This window comes from Haemorhous mexicanus, chromosome 1, assembly GCF_027477595.1.
Source record: "Haemorhous mexicanus isolate bHaeMex1 chromosome 1, bHaeMex1.pri, whole genome shotgun sequence".
Taxonomy (NCBI): Eukaryota; Metazoa; Chordata; class Aves; order Passeriformes; family Fringillidae; genus Haemorhous; species Haemorhous mexicanus.
This window is the reverse complement of record NC_082341.1, coordinates 154217784-154239952: the sequence shown is the minus strand read 5'-3', so window position 1 is coordinate 154239952 and position 22169 is coordinate 154217784. Positions and strand designations below refer to the sequence as shown.

At 39.8% G+C, this 22169-nt stretch overlaps 1 protein-coding gene across 1 annotated transcript in view; it reads left to right on the top strand.

Moving 5' to 3' along the window:
- SLC45A4 (solute carrier family 45 member 4) overlaps positions 1-22169 on the top strand; it is a 62806-nt gene that overhangs the window by 5356 nt on the left and 35281 nt on the right. Inside the window, exon 2 of the mRNA XM_059867754.1 lies at positions 20712-21330. Coding sequence (XP_059723737.1) covers positions 21087-21330 — 244 coding nt within the window. The 5' untranslated portion in view covers positions 20712-21086. The remainder of the gene's footprint in view (positions 1-20711; positions 21331-22169) is intronic.

Genomic DNA, 22169 nt, shown 5'->3' with positions numbered 1-22169 from the left:
GTGACTCTGGCAAGCATCAGGACACAGGGCTTTTGTTGGGTAATGATTTGGTTTGGCTTAAGAGCTGTTCCTGACCTTGGTTTGGCTCTTGCTGGCATGTATTCTGCTCAAAACATGAATCTCAATCCTCAATCTATAGATGATGGGAAGTTGGTCTCTACAATGTGGACCACTACCAAAACTTAAGACCCAGTTAAAGATGGGGAAGACTTGATTTCCAGGACTCCCATTTATGGAGGATAAAGACTATTTAACTTTAGCTTTAGGAGACCGGGCTGGCCTGACACTTCAGGCTTGACTCAATCTATTTTGCGTGTTATATGAAGACTGACTAGTCTGGTGGCCTGAGGTGTTCTGGGAGGGGACTGAAATTGTCAGTCAATAGCTGCTGCCCATGTAGCAAGGCACAAAAGGGTAGGAGATAAGATTTAGTCTCTAGAGTAAGCCAAAGATACTTTAAAGAAAATTCTAGTGTGTAAATGGCAGCAGAAAGGTGTTACCCTGAATTGTTTTGCTGAACCGTTTGAAATGGATTTTTTCAGTATTCTGGGGAGGGAAGGTTGGTTCTCTCAGCAGAGTGGAGAGGACCTAGTTTCCTCATCTTGTTTTAAATGAGAGCTCAAATGTTTTTGTAACTGAAATTGAAACCAGTGTTATGCTGACCCTGCATATTTTCTATCCTCTGCTGGCTGGCCTGGACTACTTCTGCATGCAGTGTAGTTCATTTATTTTGGAGACTTGAAAACAAGCCATTATCACCCTTCAGTGCCAGATAAATAAATGATCTAACTGGGGGCCGAACCCAGTGTTCTTTTACAAAAGCACAACGGCATGTCACTCTTATCTTCTGCATTCTGCCCTTGAATATATGATCAATCTTTCTGGACCACATCCAGAAACCAGTGGCTTAACCCAGCAAGCGATGACTGCAGAGCAGTCAGATTTCTGTGCCACTTAATTTCCTATCATCACTTACACACAGCAAACAGTCTTCCAGAATACGTTTAAAAGAGCATTGTTTAACCTGCAACTTTCTTATCAATCACATGGAGGTACAAATAACAGAAACAGGAGTCAACTCTTAAATAGTTTTGATGCTGGATCTGGGTCTCCAGGTAACTTGAGGGGGTTGATTTTTTTTGTTTGGTCTTTTTTTGTGGGGGTGGGGGGGAGAAGGCATGATGAAAAATCCTTCTCATTTCATGAGGGGAATATCTGAGCAAGTACACTGGCCTGAACAGTCTGGCTCCGGGTACTCCCAAAGGAGTGATCTGACAGTCTGAACTATTGCTCCTTAGAGTAGTGTGGCTGGCCAGCTAACTCCCAAGAGTTCAAAAAATAACCCAAAACAAATGCACAGCTTGCTTTAACACCAGCACTTTTAGTGCACGTCCTGTTTGCTGTCTGATTCGTAGCTGGAGGAATCAGCTTGTGATGTAGGCTTGTTCTTTTTCTTGGCTTTTGTTCTGCTTCTAACTTTGGTGTAGAGGGAAAAGGCTTCCACCTCTCAGTGCAGAGGGACTCTAGTTGTTTCCAATATCGCAGCACTTCCACCTTCCTAAAAGTCAAATTCCCTTCAATGAACTGAAAAGAGAGAGTGATTGGGCAGTTACCTGTTCCCTTCATGTTCCTACAGTCATTTCTGGCCTTACACTTGGAGCTTTTTCTGCTGCTTTGTTTTCAAATCACCTTTCTAATTTGTCATCTTCCAGGTACAGTCTGTTCAAAACTCTCATTATGCAGCTGCATAGCAGATCTTTCAGTCTACTGAAGAAATGGAATTGAATCAGATAAGGTGTGTCCCCTTCCAGACAGTTGCTCTGGAATAGTTTGTGTGACAATTCAGGGTGCCAGTTGAAAATAAGCCTTTTGACCCTGTAGCACTGGTGGGATTTCTAATCTTCTTTGTATGCATATGACCTGGACACTACCATTGCTGTTCAATTGTGTGGTAGCCCCCAATTAAGCTGTATATAAAAGGGTTTGGGTTCCCATACAGTGAATTTTGTGCTAACATCAGATGCCTGTGTGTCTAGTGAGTTTGGTATTACATTGTTAGTAAGTTTTTACTAGTTAGGAGCAGCAGGATATATTTGTGGACAAGTAATAGCCTTGGTGTGATGACTTAAGATAAATAAATACCCTCTGTCCTGGGGTATTCTTAGCCTGGTCATGGCTAGATGTCTGTAACATCACTTTGTCATTGTAAAACCTAATGAGTCTCAGGGATATACAGTATAAACTTGACTCTGCTCCTTGAACAATTTCACTGCATCACAAATAAACAAAACCAGAAGAACCCCAGTGCTCAGTTACTGCAAACTACAAAACATGTACATTCATCAGACTACAAACTTCCAGCTCATTCCAGCAGGCCAGCACTGCATGGTATTTCCCTCAACTGCACTTAGTAGTTTTCTCTTCCTCATTAACTATGCTCCAAAATTAACACATTCTAAGAGATCAGTTCCAGTTCTTTGTTAAGGCTGGTTAGTGAATAACTGGTTGTAATTAATGCCTGAATTTATCACTGCTACAATACTGGCTACGCTGTTCCCTGCGCTTCAGCCTCCTTAAGAAGCTCTTTGTCAACAGACTCCCTGTCTGGGTGGCTCTGTGAGGAGTCTGTGTGTTGCTGAGTATCTCACTTGCAGGGTCCTTCAATGAACCTGGTGAGTTGGCCTGATTGTGGATCACAGCCTCATTCTATCTGTTTGGAACTTAGTAACTGATGTGTCCCTGATGGCCTTTTCCGGCCTTTGAAGTTTTAGGGGCTACCCACTGACAAAGCCATGCTGCTAAGTGGCCCATGGTCAAACATCACTACCAGAGAAAGCTTTAAGTCCCTACATATAATTATATAATTATTGTATTAACTGGATATACACACACACACATACCATAGCCTGCAAAAGACAAATTATTTAACTAGGGAATAAGATTTCAGCTTTACATGCAGAAATTGCTGCTGTCAAAAAGATTTGGAGATCTTGCCCTAGAAGATGGGATAAGAAAGTTGCTGCAGTTCTGTGCTTCAGGCATTCACAGTAAAATTGCTTTCTCTATGGAGAAAAATAGTCTGAAATAAAGAGGTGTTGGTGGTGGTTCTCCAAGCTTTAATACTAAAGGTATATTTTCTAATAAGGGCATGTGTTTGAATATTTCAACTCTGTATTTATAATACTTTCACTATGCACTATCCTCTCCTTCTTGCATCTAAATTAATGTGGTCAGGGTGAAAGGACTGTGCAAATGAAAGCAACACTTGGTTTATCTCCAGTAGCAGCATTCAGTTCATTAATATTGCATTTCCCTGTAACGTAGTGGAAGCCTGCCTATGTCAAAATATTAAATAAAAATGGGTTCCTTATTTTTGCATTAATAACTGTCCAGCATAATTTTTAATTCTTACCTGATGCAGTTATGCTCATGCCATTATAAAACTTCATTTTCTTACTCACTGTTGATGTAGGGTTTAAATAACTTCCTTTCTCATTGTCTAGGTAATAGTCATATCTTTTCAAAGAATGAGAAAAACAAGAACACTGGCCAATTCTTGGCTTTCACCAGAGAAATTTTTAAAATATTGGGCTGGACTGAGAGGAAAGCAGGAAGCCAAGGCTGGAAACTTCTCTATTCCATCCTATCTGATAAAGCAAGCAAGAGCCCAGAATTTTCCTTCATTAATTTGTTGGCCTCGCAGGACAAACTGGTGCTCTAAGTTGCTTGATGTGAACAGCTAAGACTAAAGCTGCACAAGTCTGTCTTTTTGCATCTGAAAGGGCTTAGGCTTGTAATAATGCTGTGACTCTTCCAACCTTGCAGGGAATAATGAAAATACAGCAGGCTTACATGAGCAATGAATACATCCTGCATTGTTTATATCTGGGCCTGTAATTTCATGTTAGATCTTCGCTCCCTTCTAAGACTAAGTAGTTTAGGTGCAGAATTAAACTGTAGATTGTGCTGCAGAAGCCTGAAAGTCTGGGAAGCTTTTTTCATCGGGTAGGTGGGGGGTTTCACTCCCAGCCTATGTGGGGAAGATGTATCCAAAGTGACAGACAGGTGTCAGTGCTCACGGAGTGGTGGGATTCAGCTGTGGCTGCAACATTGAACTGCTAGTGCTTCTGAAATAGTTTAATATCAGCAAATGGTTGTCCATCCTGCTCCTCATGGTAGGGAGTGTTTAATAAAAAGCGTATGAGAAGGCACATACATGTGTGCAGTTTGTTTTCTGTTCAGCAAAGAAATCTGGGATCAAGCCTCTGAAGATCCTACCCAGATGGCTGATTTAGCCCATGTGTTCTAAAGTAAACTGGAGTCTGTTTTGGTTACTCTGTTCTTCAGAAGGAATTCACATTTCATACCTGGGAAATTTGTCTATGTAAATTTCAGTTCCACATTTTGAAGGCTGAGTTTTGCTCTTCTTGCCAGTGAAGGTTTAAGCCTGGTTGATGCTCATTGTAACATGACAAGTATTCTTTCATTGGGTAAAATACAGAATACAGTTTCACATTTTATATTCATGGTGTTTTTCCAGACTTCATGTATGAGTGGTGAGCAAGGTCACACAAAGTCCTCAGAGGAAGATGAAAAAGCTTTCATAGCAAAAACTTGTTTGAGTTATGCATGCTGCTGTTCACATTACTACAGATAAGTAGGAAGAATTTTACAGGCACCATGTGAACACTTTTCCTGCAGGTTTTATTTTTTCCTGATAAACTAAGACATTTTTATCCCCTAACTCTCTACCCCAATTAAGTTAACATAAACTGACTGCAGCTTGATTGAAAACCAGAATACAAGGATAGTAATGTGTCACATCATGGCTGTTTTAATGTGGAATTAAAACTTAAATGTCTTTTGGCTTAAAAGGAAAGGTTTAAAACAAAATGGAAGTGACCTTTTGAATTATGCCTGTTTTACTAAATGATCATATGTATTTCTCTAAAGAAGTCTATGGGTCAAAAGTCTGCCCATGTATTTTGCAGAAATCTTTATATAGAGGCAATACATTGCACTTTGAAATTTGTTACTGGAAGAATAAAAACTTAACAGGATGATAAATGGATTTCACTTAAATGACATAACAAGGATGTGGTGCCCCTCTTTTATCTGTTAAATCTTGACTGCTGTACAAAGCAACATTAAATTATTTCAAATCTGTTTAGGCTCTCAAAACCTAAAACACTTAAGGATATATTATGGTTAACTGCTGATTGCTTTAATCAAATCTTATTCCTCTTGAAAATCTGTCAGGTGATTATTCAAACGATAAAAACATTAGCTTATTGCATACGCTGGTCCTGTAATTGAAAAAGTAAAATGACTAAGCACAATGTTCTCAGTAAAGTTGCCAAAATAAAACACAGCCCAGAAGGACAAGCCATGCATTTCATTAAAATAAGGTTCAGTAACCATGAAATTTATCACCCTAAGGGCTTCCTCACTCTGACAAGTGACTAAAGTGTAAAATGTCAAATACCTCTGAACTGACCAGTAACTTGCATTAAGATTTTGTTAGTCAAATACTAGATGTACTTTACTGTTCACAAGCTACAAGAAATGAATAGTTTTCTTCCTCAGCTTCCTGTGTTACTGCTGAAGACTCACACCTACACATGCAGCACATGCAAATGTCTGTGCCTTTGTGGGCTCTGGGAGATGGGAAACTGTGTGTGCTCACAAGGAGGATGAAAGAATGGCAGGGAGCAACCTCAGCTTGTAGAGCCACGAGAAGTTGATCCATGAGTGGGGCAAGGAAGGAGTGAATCTGCTGGTTGTCCTTCCTGTGATGGGTAAGCACTTCTGTTACCCATTGCATCTAGAAAATATTCTCTAATTCTGTTACAACTTGGGCCACTCATTACCTTCCTGATGGAGAGATCAGGTCATGCTGTTCTTTCAACAGCTTCTACATTTGAAACCCTCTGTTGAGACTTTGTTTAGAAATAATCTCATACCTTTCAGACTTTGTGGTCATGTCTTCTGGCTCCTGTCCTTTTGATTATTTCCTCTCTCATTTTTTTTCTGCTTGGCTCAATTTGATGTACAGCATGCTTTGCTCACTGAAGTGTTTGGTTGAATGTTGTTGTGCTTGATGGGGAATCATTTGTCATATGAGGTGATCCTCGCCTCTAAAAGAACATTAGGACAAAAGTGAGAATATCTCATTTCAACAGGTTATACTGACTTGGGTTGTGCTTCTCTGCTGGAATCCACAGATCTTCCTAAAAAATGTGCAATCCCTTCTCTATCAGGGAAGGGATTGCACATTCCACTATCAGGAAGCAATGTTTGAATAAATATTCGTTAGGTTTTTGGTTTTATTTCACACTATGCTTTTGAATCCTTACAGAGAGATCCCTGTTCAGTAAACCTGCTCTCAGTGCATGGGCTGATAATATTTCTGGACCAACACCAGAAAGCTCCTGAAACCCTTCTTGGGAATACTGTTTTGGAATACTCCAGCTACTCTTCACAGCAAAAGTTGTGGGAGCTGTTGTAATGTCCTTTGAGTCTGAGTGTCCCACTGACTTCAGTGATGGTTTCATCAAAGTTTGACAGAGCCTGAATATATTCAGGAATGCATGGCACATCCTACTGCTAATTAAGACTTGTGAAATCCTACGTGATTGCTAATTTATTAAAACCTTCAAGTGTTTCAGAGTAGGATTTTCTTGGAAGACTTCTTGCGTGACCCAATTCAGGCAATTCTACTTGTCTAGTATCAATTCTAAAATCTCTTCCTTGAACCAGAGGCCTATAACAAGCTATCCAATATGCCAAAGTGCTTACACAAGGCTTTTATAAATTCTAGACAAAGTTAATGTCACCAGGATAATTGCCAGTTGCTTCATTCACTTCATATTTTTTGTTTGCCTGCTCTTAACAGCTTTATACTTCAAGCAGGTGTAGCACTTCAAATACTTAGTACTATATGTATCACTATATGAAGGTAACAACATTTTGTCTGCTTTTCAAGGACTTGGGGTGGTAAAGTTGAATGACAAGTTTGTTAATTTCAATAAACTGTTACTTATAAATGCTTTGCAGACAATGAGACAGCAAAATAATTCAGGAATTTATGTTGTATCCCTTATCAATTCCATGTGCGATAAGTGGATTTAGCTGGTTGTGATGTTAAAGAAAGGAATGTGTAAGTGTTAACTATCTTCATGGGAACTGGGGTGGAAGCCAAGCCATTATCTTGTACCAGAATAAACTGATAAGAGAAAGTGTTCAGTTAAAAGTAGAACAGTTGTTTAAAGAAATAGTCTGAAGATGAAAAACTCTTTGAAAAATTGTGATTAGGTAATATGTGCAGTATTCATTCAAGTGCCTGACTTTTGTAACTTTAACTCATCCCCTGGTAGATATGACAACTGTCCTCCTGGTCTCCCCTATTTCCTCCCATAGATGCAAGCCTTTGATTTCTTCTGCAGCGCAGAAAGAGAACATCCCTTTGAAATTTATCTAGTCAGAAACACCAAACTGCTTCAGCCAGGTGTATGCATGCTCCCATCATCCTTTGTCTGACCTCTGCCATTAGTGATACTCCTAGCTTGGGATGCTGCTGTGGGCAATCTCCTGGAAGACAAACATCAAGACAGTTTTGAAAATTGAGAAATTTAATATATTATTGCAAGTAGAATCTTGCAGTAATAAGTTGCAAGTTGATTAGGAGTTGACAGATCAGGCAGCTGGAAATGTAACATTTGGAATACTGTGAGGTCAGGCTCAGCTTTCCAGAGGAACAGTGAGAAGACTCTGCATCCATTATACTTTCAGGATCAGAGAACAGAAAGCTCTGAGAGCTTACAGAGCTGAGTCCCTGTCTTGTGGTGTGCCTGTTCCCAACAGCTGCTGCCAAACCATAAAGATGATTAAACCACAGAAAAGAGTAGAGACTAAAACTCTTGTTCTGGTATTTCTTCTGCCATCTGAGCAGAGCAGCAGAGATGAATCCAGACTGAATGTGAGTGGAGCAAGGTGAGGAAAAGTCAGTGATGGAACCACAGACTTCAAGCACTATAATAAAGGTGTGTGGATGACAGATTATGAATGAGAGCTATTTAACTTAACTCTCTTCATGAAGCCCACACTCTTGCTAGATGCTATTACTCAAGTTTAGAGAATGCTCCTGTCAGTCTGGTGAGATGCATAAGCAGGTAGCCTCAGAGCAAGAGCACTGAAGGCAGCATTCACTGATCAGCTCACAGTTTAGTGAGTTCTTCCTCTGTTCTGTGAATACCCCTACAGTCCCTGAGCTGAGGTCCTCTAATGTTAGGTGCCTGTTAGACTAATTCTAAAGATTTATCTAAGCAAGATGTTGCTGTTCCTGTTTATTCTTCAAATCAGCATCCACTCTCGAAGCTGTAGTTGGTGTGCCTTTTAAAATTATTAGGACATACTCAGTCCTGAATTGAAGCTGTAACTGTTATTTACACTCAGTCTGTGGAGTCCCTTTTATATTTCTTCCTCTGAAGATAGCTTACACTAACTGCACGTGTATTTTGGTGTCTCTTTAAACAAAGAAAGCACAAAGCCAAATTCATCTTGTTGGCTGTTCAGGTTTCTTCTTCTTTCTCTGGATTTCCCCCTTGGCTTGAGATTTCAGGATCTATCCAGGGTAATAGAATGAGCAAAAGAGATTGCTTGTTCTCTAAGTGCACTTTACAGAGAGGATCCCATCCCTTTCTGAGGATATTAGATGTCTAGTACGATAACCTGCCAGCTCAGCTGTTACACTTCAGTATCAAACTACTTTGTGCACTTCAGTTCTGGTGTTGCCTTCATTGTTTTGCTCTTCACATATGCTGCTTTCAGTGCCTGCACACATTAAAGCAGCTCTGCCTACTTAGAGAAATACCTGTGATATTATCTGACCACAAATTCATTCTGCCTCTAAGAATGATCTGGAAAGGCACTCCAGCTGGTATGCAATTAGCATTGCATAAAGAAACAACCACTAGATTAGCTTTGTTTTCTAAACAATCAATCGTGCTTGTATAGGCTGAACCTCTCACTGCCCTGTTCTTTATGTCAGCAGGCCTGTATCTGTAGAATGACTCAAGTGCAATCACTTTGAATCTTACAGCTAAATTAACATTGGCTATGACTTGTTGATTTTAAATACCTTTTTAATGCAGAGAAACTCTCCCCTTCCTAGAAGAAGCCTGCCTAGTCCTGTAGACACTATTGCAGCAATGTTTTTGTTCTTATGGATATTCAAGAAAAGTAGCTTTAGCATGTGAAAGATTAATTCACCAAGGATGTTTTAGGTAATCCATCTGTGTTATCTGATAGTAACCTCCAACAAAATGCTTTCGGGAGGCTAGATGCCTTTCAAACAGCATTTGCTTGTTTGGGGTGGGTTGGTTTTGGTTTTGTTTGACAGGAGGTGGGAATAATAGCTCACAAGGGCATCCAATGTTCAAGGCATTCAGATGTACATTAGCATCTCTACTGCCCTTACAACCTGCTTGTGGTAGTCCCAGCTGCCTTGTAACAAATAGTTATAGAGCAGCTGCTGAATCCATTGATTCCTCTTAACCACTCTGCCTCGGAAACTTGTCTCTGTGGGGACTTAGAAAAGTGCAAGACCCATGATCTGGATAAAATTAGGATGTTTAGAGTTCCTTGTGTGATACCTGCCTCCATCTCGCAGAGCAGCTTTGTCCCTTGGGTTATATATTGAGTTTCCCTTGGAGCATGGCAACTGTGTGTTTTGCTGGAAGCATGCAGGAAAAGTTGTTGGGGCTGACAGAGCATGACTGAATTGTGTGACTGTGACAGGGCTAAACCTAGACTGGGAGCTGGGTTTGCTTTCAAATATTTTCACCTGCAAGAACTTCTATAGTAGTTGCACTGATGTGACAGCAGGGTACAGACACTTCTCTGGTGCAGGAATGCTGCAGGTCTCACTCCAGAGTGGTCCAGATGTCTGCTGTTGTAGTGGCATGGAGGCTGGAGCTTGTGCATCCTCTAAGAGGAGAGCAGCTGACAGTCATTCCCAAATTAGGTACAAATGCCAAATTCTGGCTAGCCTTTGCCAAGTATTTCATAGCTCTCCAGAGTCACAAAGGGAAGAGGTTTGTGTCCTCTAAAAATTGCCTTGCTAGCTGGTCTTCATGTATCAAGTCCAACTGCCAAGCACTTGTAACCTCTTATTATTTTAGTGTACATGTCAGTAAATATCTTATCCTGACAGTTCTGACAGGGTTAGAGCTTGGCAAAACACATTCTAAAATAGCATTTGTTCATCATCCAAAATCAAAATGTCCTGATCAAGCTGCTGTTAAATGTGGCCTTCAGCTTTCTATGGAGCTGCTTATAAACCAGTTATCTAAAGCATTTTATTTGCACTAAAATGGATGGTTTGTAACTTGGCCAAAATATAGTCTATTACCTGTACTTCTGTCTCCTGTAAGGTGTAACTTTTATGCGGTGTGGGTTCCCTACTTTATTAAATGTACTGGTTGTGGAAGTTCTTACTGTATTGATCCTAAATGCTGTAAATAAGATCTGAAATCAGTGTGGTGATGCAACCCTTTTAAGTGCTGATTTATCCATATTATTGACCAAATTCTCTGATTTTAAGGTTTAATAATTATTGGGGTTAAGAGGGAATGCCTAGTTTTGTTTGTCTTGTTTTGTAATCTTACACCTTACTTAAAATATACAGGCTGTGCATCACTGCTAGGTCAGTTCAAATGTTTATTTAAATAATTGAGAAACTAAATCAAACAGCTCTGCTTCATGGCAGTGTACATAAACACGTCTGTCACGCTGGTATTTGGGACAGCCTCAAAAACTGGAGCAGGGATCTGCTCAAGTGCTCCAGCAATACTTTTTATGGAGTGTGCTTTCTCAACGTTTGTTTGTAATTATTTGTGCTGCTAAAGGGAGGCGCTGGAGATGTTTACCGAAGGTGCTGCACCCTAAACCTGCAGTTTCCTATTTTAGCACCACCTCGTGCATCGCAGATGTGGGGCCAGAGGGGTGGAAAGCAGTTCTTTTACCACACCCTTTGCAGCAGATTTAGGAGGAGGTGGTATTCTTTTGGTGCCAGGAAGTAAGTAAGAAATAAATGTTATCTCTAAACACCTTTTATTCCTTTCTTTCAGTACTGAAGTGATGAGTTCCATTTAATACTTCATTAAGGGATGTTAGAGTATTTTCCTTGGCTCAGATGGAGGGAAGCTCAGCAAAGCTTGCGTGGGGTAGGGAAGGAATCTCTCTCCCTTGTGCTGACAGGAGACAATTTCCAGCAATCATGATTAGTCGGTGTGGGCTCAAACTGCAGGTTAGCCCGTAAATGCTGGTTTCTTTACCAAGCAATCACGATGATGAGGTTCCCCTTTGATCTGCGAGTCCACTCAAACAAGGTAAAATGAGAGCACTTAGTGCAAGATGATATAACCAGTTATATATACTTGTTTACAAACCCTTTGCAGAATCTGAAATGTGAGAAACCCTCTTCTGAGATGTTTTGGTTTTTCTATGAGGGAGTAATTATTTCCTCAGTTACTAAAATCTGGTCAAAACCTGACTTCGCCCTCTTTGTTGGAGGGTGAACAAAATTCTAGGGATGTTTTCAAAAGCTCCCTTTAACAGAGTTTTCTGAGATTGAATGATGGTAATGCGTTTAGGGACTGGTAATTGAAGATAATTCCAATGAATTAGACTTTACAGACATTAATGATATGCTAGAGGAAGTCGGCTTATGAGGATCTATGCTGTGCTCTTTTTTTTGTCTTGATCTATTGAACAGCTTCTGTAATTGTCTAATACATATTCTGTCAGTATTTGGGTTTCTTAAGTATTTGCAGCCTGTGAAGAAACCAGCCTGTGAATTTTCAGGCAGTGAATATGATTAGTTTAAATGCCAGTATGTGAAAATAATGTGCTTTTCACAGTAGCATCTGCAAGGGATGTCTAACTTTGCAGATACAGTTTAAGTAATCAGTCCTGGCTTGACTGTTTTTATGGATGAATATTCATGCAAAACTCTAGTCTCAACCTATTATAGATAGTATTTCTTCTTCTGGAGAATCAGCGAAGGTTGCTCTGGTGTATTCCATTTTCCCCACTGCATTTGGGAGGACAGCCTTGGTGAAAGAACTTGCAAAAACAATGCTACTGGGAACAATGTCCCAGTAGGATTATTCTTGCACCACCAGCCCTGCTGGGTTAGACATTGCCCTTCCTTCTGCAGGAAGGTGGGATTGGTGCAGTTAATCCACTTGGTTATGTATTAAGATGTTTGCTGATGATAGCCTTAATTTTGTTTTCCTTTGCTGTTTTACTTCATAGAGACAGAGGGAACAAATCTGTTTAATTCTGATGGGAGATAACATTTGGGGTCAACATGGTTTAAAAACTTGAGGATCTTTTAATAGGACATGCCAAGCTGGACCATAGCTTTAGGTAAGGCCAGACTGAAGTTTGTGCCTATCTGGCCAAACTTCAGTCTGGGTTTTCTTAGTGGCTTGCTGCAGTGTCAGCCCATAACACCGTGTTTGCACACTGGCCTGAGTGATCTCTGTCCCCATGAGGTTTTGAGTTCTCTGCTTTTGTGGTGACTTGGTTGTTAGCTTTTGGTTTTGAAAGCTGTTAGTGCTTGCTGTCTTGCCCTTTACCTAATTTTGGATGTAGAACCTGCTAACTGGAGATGCAGCCCTCACAAATCAAACATGCCTATGTGTTTGCTGTGCTGTGAAACTGCTTCTTAGTGCCTGTTTTCTTCCCAGCATCCCTGGTCTCAGCTGTTACGTTTTCCATTAACTCTGAAGGCTTCTCTACTGCTATTTATGCCCATACTCCCTTAGCTGTTTACTTGTTTAATGTATCTGTATTAATAAACATGAATGTGAGTATGTATGACTTTTTTGCATATCAGTAAATCAAAATACAAGTTAATCAGATAATGCCACCTCTCCAGTTTAACAAAATGAAGTATTTCCTACTAAAAACAGCAGCAGCCATGATTTAACAATGTAATCTGATCTAATATTAGTAACAGGCTATGCCTTTAGGGAGCAGTATAATATCCAATCCACTGAATAAAGTCTGTCTCACATTAAATTCTGGATCCCTCTTAAAAAGATGGCTTCCCAGAATTGTTTCAGTAATTGCATAAAGACCCATGTATTTTTCCCAGTAATGAATGGAGAAATTATGTTGGCCCCCAAATACAAATAATGATGAAATAGTGCTGTCTTACAAAGCTGTTCTCCCTGATGTCACAAGCACCTTCACCTCTCCACCTTACCTCTTGGGCTTTCTATTCCTCCTCATGTGTCCAGGCTGGAAAATTCCCACCAGGGGAGTTTGTCATGCCCAGATTGCCATCTGTGATTGCATCACCACATCTTCCAGCAGGAGCCAAAATCTTACTCTGGGTTATTTTCTGAGTAAGCTGTGAGGGGGTGGAAAGAGGGTCCCAAGAAAGCCAAGGGGGTTCTAGCCAAGGCCATGCTTTATGGAAAGAAGGAAGCAGGAAACCCTGTGGAAGATTTAACTTAGGTAGGGCTGGAGTTTGTAAGCCTGTCAGGCTTTAATAATTTCTGGAATTTTATATAAATACCAAGGGAAGGGTGCAACAAGTCTTCATTAACCCTTCCAAAATCAAAATGTTCACACCCTTTCTTTTATGTTTTGGATTGTGGTTTGGATATTTATTTCTTGGGGGAGTAGAGGATGTCAGATGTTCAGCGTTAAGAGTAGAAAAGCTGCCAGCATCATCTGCTTCTCTTAGATGAATTTGTATTAGAAACATTGTGTTTTGGCTTAAACAGCAAGGTTGTAAAAGACATCAACTGAGTGTCTGAGGAGTCCTGAAGGCAGGCAAAAGTTTGTGTTGGAAGAAGTGGTAAAAATGCTGTTTCTCTGGGTGAGGTGGACTGCTTCGTATTTGTTTTAATTCACAACGTGCTGCAGAATGACTTACCCCTGTCCAGACCTTGCTTCTGTGGCCTAAATTGTGTGGTAGCTTCAAAAGTAGGTCATGATGCAAAAGCACTGTGCTGTTTCCAGTGGCTCCTTTCTCTTTCTTCTTTTTTTTTTTTTTCTTTTTTTCAAATCTCAGGTTTCAAGATGAACTTGCTGACCTGCAAGTCAGTATTAGTCATAGGGTTGTTTTGCCACCATGTCCTTGTGGAAGGAGCTGGTTTATGTTGTTGTGTTTCAATGCCTTTGATTACCTAAATGGTGAATTAGATGTTAGGTCATGTCAAATGTGGTTCTTTATTGCACCCCGTTAGCCTTAACCTTTTTCCTTTGGCGAGGTTTTAGTGATTCACAACAGGCCAGTCCAGTGTAATGTAAGACTGTTTTAAAGTGAGAGACTGACTTTCAGGATTTGGAGGTAACTTATCTCGTATATGGAAATGTTGTTAAATAATATATGATATAATTGATTTTTTAAAAAATTATTCCTGAACAAGTGTAGTCTTCTCCCTCTGACAGGGTTAATACAGTTCTGTTTTTAGAAAGCAGTAGCTACAAAGCTTTCAATGTTTGCATTTAGTTGTCAGAAGTCTTAAAGAGAATTGAAACAACTGCCTGCCTTTAATTGCTGCCCTTTTGAACCAAAGTCCTTATGACTCACCTATATAGAAAATCTTAGAGTTTGTCTACACTTTTATAATGGAAGAACTTCATCAGATCACAGAAGGATACAGCCCTTCCTCTGAACTTCGAATAGGGCAGCTGAGCACATTTATCCAGCTGGGCCAAAACTTCTAGGTATGTGTTCTAGATGCTTTTCTTCCTAGTGCAGTGACTGAACATTTCAGTATTGACATGGGCCAAAAAAACATCCCTTGTCACCAGTTCTGTTACTATAAACAGCAGCTAATTATTAGCAACAGAGCCACAAAACTGCCAGGGAGAAAATAACTGCCTGTGGGCCAAGCAAGTGGTGTTCTGCCTTGCATCTGGCAAGTACAACACGAGAGAGCTCTCCCAGCGTGCCTGAGGATCCTTCTGCCTTCTGCACAGCAGGTGTCTGGAGCTGGGCAGATGAGTTTGCTTTTTGACCTTGTAGCCTCGGGGACCCACCAACAGTTCCTTTCCTCTGTGAGCTGCAATTTCACCCTGGCTTTGGGTATTGCTGCCCAAAGGGACATTTCCAGCCGCTCCTGTGCCTCCCTGTTACTGTGGTATGGATCCCTGCAGCCACCAGGATTTTAGAAAGGATTTCTTTAGCTGCTTGGACATGTTTTTGTCAGCTTCATTTTCAGCCTGGATCAGTTACAGTGTCTGGTTCACTGCTGGGCTGCTCATGTGGCTGCACAGGAAGCAGTGGGAGTAAGGAACAAGGGGCAAAGAAAAGAACAGAATGGTACTCTTAGAGGAAGTACTTGTTCATACCAGCTTAAAGTGAATGAGAAACCTAGAGTGTAAGCAGTGGAATAAGCTGGCAATGTATTTTATGTGATGTTTCTTTACAAAATCAGTTGCCTGGTCTTACAGAGTAGTTTTTAGAGAATGGACAAGGCTTTGTAAGGTGGTGCAGCCATGTTTGCAGGAGGGATTGAAGGTCAGTCTTACCTTTAAGAACTGTTCTTTTACAGAAGCATTCTCTTTGTCTGTTGGTGTGGTAGAGCACAGAACATTTGAACTCAAAACACCAGCAATTATGCTTGGACAAAAGCCATTTTACTCTTGAAAAGGCACAAGCCAAAACTATGTGTCCTTTCACAAACCAGTCAGATGCCCAAGCAGAACCCATTGAATTGTGGAAGGAATAATAAGTGATGTTTATATGCAACATGGTGGTAGAAGTGCTCAGCCAAACACTTACTCAGCCTGAAGAAAAGACAGATAAACTCAGAACACCTTTCTTTCTAATGCTAATGTTAAAGCTAAACTTAAATCAATCTAGAATACTCTTCAAGATATGGCCAGATTACTTGAAAACCTGAACATAAACCAATTTGGCAGAAAAGTATTTGACAAATAAATGGAATGACTGGGCACTTACAGGCTTGTCAATCTGACATGATTCACAGGTGACATAGTGTGGTTGCTAGCATGGATGTCTGTGGGATGCACTCATTGAAGCGTTGGAGGAGGGTAAGTTGTAAGGCTCTGGGGAGGAATGAAAATCCTCTCCTATTAGACTAGCTGCTTCTGCAGTCTAACACTTTTTTCCCAAGTAAATATTTGAAAATTTCATGAAGAAGTACACCTACTTGGGGTTTTTTGTTGTTTGGGCTTTTGGATGTGTTGAGCAGAATGGATCACTGACAGGTCCTAATGTGACCATGACAACTGCGACTAGAATTATTAAAACCTATTTAAATTCTGTAATAACTGATTAATTGATTCTTAGCTATTTTCCCTTGTGAAGGTAGTGATTAACAATGAAAAATCATTGTATGCAATTATGGCTCAAGGTGTCTCTTCATCCTTCCTCTCCTCATCAAGAAGATAAAATTAATTTAAACTGTAGAATCTTCGAGTTAGAGTAATTCCAACATCATTAGAAAATAATTCCTGTGAGCAAAACTGAATGCAGCTCTTCATGATTTGAGACAGCTTTGGTCAGTCTGTATCCTTGCATGTAAAAGAGAGTCATGATAATGGAAAAGGCAGATCTTGAAGACAGGAGATAGCTACATGAATGACTGGAAGTTAATGCAATAAACTTCAAAGAAGAGGATGAGATAAGGGGTAGTTTATCTCTGTTCAATTCTCTCCTTTTTTCCTTAGATATTCAGTAGTGCTTGGACAGAAGTGTTTCCGTCATTTTCAGTTTGTTCATTCCAGTTTTTCATAGGCTGTGCTTATTTTTGTCATTGTCTTGGGTTTTTATAATTAGTGCATACCACCTCTTCTGAGATTGTTTCCTACACCAGTAAATGCCTGAGGTAATGCCCAGTGGCTTTATAGGAAGAAAACCATCCTAAAGATTTGAAATCTTCTCGTAGTATGCAGTTGAGCCCATTTAACTGTTTCCTATTTGCCAGCTTTATTACAGCTCAGAAAAATACGTTTGTGATTACCTGAAACGTGCTGTGTACTCCACAGCTTACAGTCATATGCTTTGGCACTGGTTCAGAAATTCTAGTTACTTGTCAAACAGTGCATTCCAATTCCTTGTTAGCCAGAGAGATCTGGAAATATGCATCAAAAATAGTACAGTCTTAAGCAATTTGGGCAGGATCACTGTTAACCTCGTTTTATTTTGGCATTGATGGGTGTGCTACCAGTCTGCTGGCCTCCAGATGGTGGCATCACAAATGCAGGAACCCTGCTTGTCAAACCCCCAAGTCCTGAACTTAAAAACACTCTGAGATGTGTGATAGAAGTCATTTGCCCGAGGCATCATGTTGGATAATTATGTAGCATGAGCTCTTTGTGCATCCTAAGATCATAGTGCTCCCTAGGAAAAAGAAAACCATGGAATTTTGTGGGCTACAGATATGACCTATATAACACTTCCTCTTCCTTGGCAAACCCTGAGGAAAGGCAGTGATTTTCCTTTGGTTCTTTGATGGTTCACAGGCTCTGTCTGTTAAGAGTACCTATTTGAAGATTACTGATTTGTCAAGCCTGTAACATGCTTTGTGTTTGACACAGTCATATTATGCCTCAGTGGAAGGTAGGTAGTAAAAGTACAACAAAGATAAGACTGCAAGCAATTTGAGAAGCTTTATAAACTTTTGCTTACAGATTAGGTTTTGGACTATATTACTCACCTGTTTTGTTGGAATATTAACTATTGCTTTATATGTTTTTGTCATTGCTAAAACATGGCCAAAAGTCAGAGTAAAATATGTGCAATTAAGCTGACAAAGAGCCAGTGTCATTAGTCCCCTCCTCTCATAAACACTTGGCAAGATCAGAAATATTTCTGTATCTAATGTTCTCTTCCCACCCAACCTGTGTACAATGCCCAACAGGAATCTTTTCCCATGGATGAAATTCTTCATTCTACTGCTTTATTTGTTGTTAGTTATGAAAATATCCTTGAAAACCAGCCATGAAAAACAATTAGTGCTGGATGCAGACATCAGAGAATTCTGCACTGGTATTTTAATCCAGCTTCTCTTCAGGTGCCCTTTACTTTGGAGTTCTTTGCTGCATAAAAGCCTCTGTTCTGTTTATTTAGATCAGGTAAATGAATTTCTCTCCCTCTTTGACAAGAAAGAGCGCCAGTATTCAATCTTGCCAAATTCAAAATGAACTTGGAAAAAAAGAAGCAGGATATATATCAGTCTAAAATGAACATGAACACAACTGAACAGGGCTTAGGAAAGAACTGAAGACCTTTCTGAGAGGCTCTTGTTATTCTCTGGCTCCTGTATTAGACGTGCACTTGGAGTCAGATGAAAGTGCTGCAGGAAGTCTAGCGTTATGCTTACCACAAAATTGACATAATGGAACAGTAATTCTCTGTTCTTTTTGATAAAACCTGTCCATTGTGTCTCCTCCTATTGCACTTGAACACTGTAACTGCTTTTTCTGGCATGTTTAAAATATGCTGTTCTTATCTGTGTCAATTACAGCTTCAAAGTCTTCCTCCATCTACCACCCATTATTCCTGGCTCTTAAATTATCTGATCACTCCTCATCATCTTCCACTTCAGAAATAACTTTTTTAGTCATCCCTTAAGAGCCTTGCTCAAATGGGCTAAATCTCAGATATCTGCTTTTGTCCTGCCTCTTTATCCTTTCCCAGAACAAATGCTCCTGGCTTGGTGTCATCCTCCTTGCCAGGTGCAGGCTGCCCCAGTGCATCACAGAATATTCTGGAGTGATGAACTGCCTTCCTTTGTGCCTCACCCTGGAACTGCATATGGAAGGAGGTGTTTAGGAAAAGGGAATTAAATCCTTTACAGGAGGGGAAATCAGTCATGAGAAAACAGTAGAGACTTTAAACCAGATTGTGCAGGAGAGTAATCCATGACCCTTAGTCTGTAATGCAACATAGATGTTCTGCTGAGTTTTGGATAATAAGGGCTCACATGTGTACTTTCAAATTCTACTGAATGTTGTGATGCCTGAGTCTGCCAGCAGTTAAACATTTTATGACTAGTCTGTAATTAAAATAATTGCTCCTACTCCAGAACATGTATTTTGTAGGCTTTACTCTCTCAGAACTCGTGTTATGTAAGGTGGATGTGTTTTTTTTAATACAGAGAGTACTTTACATTTATGATAAACTACTTACATCTTAATTTCTGTTAATTCTGAGTGGGTAGAGAAATGCTTTCCAAGTCCTTTTTGTTCTGAGCTATTTAATGCTTATAGATAAAACCTTGAACTTAAAACTTGCTTTATACTCTAGTTCAGTAAGTTGTTTTAACTTTCTCTTGTTATTTAAAGGTTTTTCCAGCTCAATATAAAATTTTAGTATTAGTTTGTTGTTGAGGTGATGAAATGTGAGAGTTCCAGTAATCTTGCGGAGTCTGGAAGCAGAAAAGATAAGTACCAAAAACCTGCTTTTGAATGGAAGAATAAAATATGTGCAATAAACAACTCTAAGGAGGGCGTCAGCAGGAGGGGGTGCTCAAGATGGTGTTCTCATGATGCACTTCAAGTAGAACAATGTCTCAGGTCCCACTGAAACAGAGCTGCTCTTGTGATTAAACACCAACCATGGCATCTGTTTCCTAAGGCTCAGTTTTAGGTTCACCACTTAATGATCCGGTGTGTGCTCAGGCCCACAAAGAGTTTTTGTTGCCACAACTGAAGACAGGGAATTGCAGCATGGGGAACTTCTACTGAGGTCAGCTTTGCTGCCAGAGCCAGCATTTCATGGAACCATATTCCTGAGGGGTTTTGTCCTGGGGTCACAGCTCAGTCACCCTGTGTGCAGAGATGTAAACATGCATCCTTCTAATACAAACTTTATGTAATCTCACTTTTATAAGATGCTTTGTTTTCTTCTCCTAAGTGCTTAAACACATTTTGATTGGCATGATTCAGTATTTGTACATCTGCTTAGATTTTGTCTATGGCACAAAGGAGGGGAAGGTACAGAAGAAGCTTGTCTTACCTGTTTAGAATATATTTTAATAATTTTAATGTGGAAGATACTGTACCATTCTGCTTTCACAAATTTCAGCAGCCTCACAGGATGTGGGAGTAAGATGGTCTGGTCTTGTGCACAGAAAGAAGATGAATTCATGTTCTGTGTATATCTTCATTAAAGTTCAAATATTTAAAATCAATCCTTAGTTATATTCATCATGGCTTATTTTGCTCATGCTTCCTTGAGAAATATCTTCAGTATAAAATGGTGTGATAGTTACTGCAAAGTAACTTGCAACTTCCAAAAATCTAAATGGAGATGTGTGTGTGACCATGGTAATTGATGAATCATCTTCCTGGCATAGAACTGGAATATCCTATGCTGTTTCTGAAATGCAACCTGCTTTAAATTTCCCAGAATTTTAGTCTTGTGCTCGGTGTTCTGAGGATTTTGGACAAGTACCCTGACATTCTTCTGTGGCTTTGTGTAGGAACCACAAACCAGAGGAACTGGAGTACAGTAAAGCATCATTTAAATACAAGGCACAACTGCTTTTCAATGGAAAGTGCAGAGGTAGGAGGGAACGTCGAATAAAGGACCCTACTCTAGGCAAGGACAATGGAAAGCATGAAGCAGGAAATAGGTTATATGGTTAAGGGGGGGAGACACAATATCCTGAAAAAGCCTATTGAAATTTTTAAATGCTTGCTTTTTGTTGCAGATTAATCAGCCACTCGATGGGGATTAACAGTGGAGCACCTCTTTGTGTCGCCTTTCCACCTCTGTGTAGCACGAATAACAACTTCAGCACTTCTTCAATAATAATTATGAAACTGGTATTAACTGAATGGCAATTATGGATTTTTAACTCTAACTCACAGTAAACCAGCAAGCCATATGTTGAAATTCTTACCAAATAGCTTTTCATTCTTAATGTCTCGTATCTCTACAAGAAGTTGCAAGATACCTGTTTGTACAAGAGGAATATAAGCGTTGCTTGCCTGAGGAACAGAAGCTGAAAGAGAAGACACCCTAACTTGTTCGTGGAGTTATGGTAGTATTATTTATATAGATATAACAAATATATATATTTTTTATGGTAATGAAAATGGCTCCTCAGAATGCTGACTCGGAATCTATGCAAGTTCAAGATCTACCTGTGGCACAGCTTCAGAAACCAGAAAACAAGGAGAATGAAAGTAGGGAGGAGACCATTAGTGAAGGATCCATAGACCGGATACCGATACGCCTGTGGGTGATGCATGGTGCAGTAATGTTTGGCAGGGAATTTTGTTATGCCATGGAGACAGCTTTGGTAACACCTGTTTTGTTACAAATTGGTAAGTAATTCTCATTTCTGTGAGTCAAAGCTTTCTGTATATTTTTGCATTGATTGAAACCAGGCAAAGAGGGAAGATGCATCTGCGAGCTAAAGATACACAAGGTAAAAAGGATTTTGGTTTTTTTCCTTAGTGCCTGTAGCACAGATTCAACTGTGTGATCATGTTTAAGTGGGAAGGATTTCTACATGCATTCATCTTCTGTGTGATATTGCTTCCCTCTGTAAAAAATGTAACCTGTTTTAATTCTAAAACTCTCTACCACAAGGTAAGTGTCTTAGAAACTAGAAGCAATGTTAGGCTATAAAGGAGTGCAGTGAAGCATTTTTTTAATTTATGGAAAAATGCTTCAGGTTACAGTACTTTACAATATCTAAACAGTTAGATAAATTGTTTTGTCCAGTGAACTACTGCATTTATTTCTATCAACTAGAGAGTCTTGTTTTGTGTGATTAATCTGCAGTTTACAGCATGTGAATACACATGAATAAACTATGATACCAATAGCCTTGAATGATATTGGGTGAGTGGTGGGGTTTAGACTAGGGGTAGTCAGTGTTAAATTTCATGGTGAGTACTGTCATTAGGTTTCAAATAAACTGTTTACATTATTAAGAGTCTCTGATATTGCCTTTATCACAGAAACTTGTCAATCGTATATCAGAAAATATAACACAACACGGAATGGAAATGCCAGACTGAGTGGGGAGTAAACCAACCATGTGTGTGCACTGTATAATTGTATATTATATGTTTGCTTTGGCTTACCTGTGCAGGTGTGCCTTACAGCTTGCTCAGCAGTGGCCAAACAGAAACACTCAACCAACTAAATAATAATG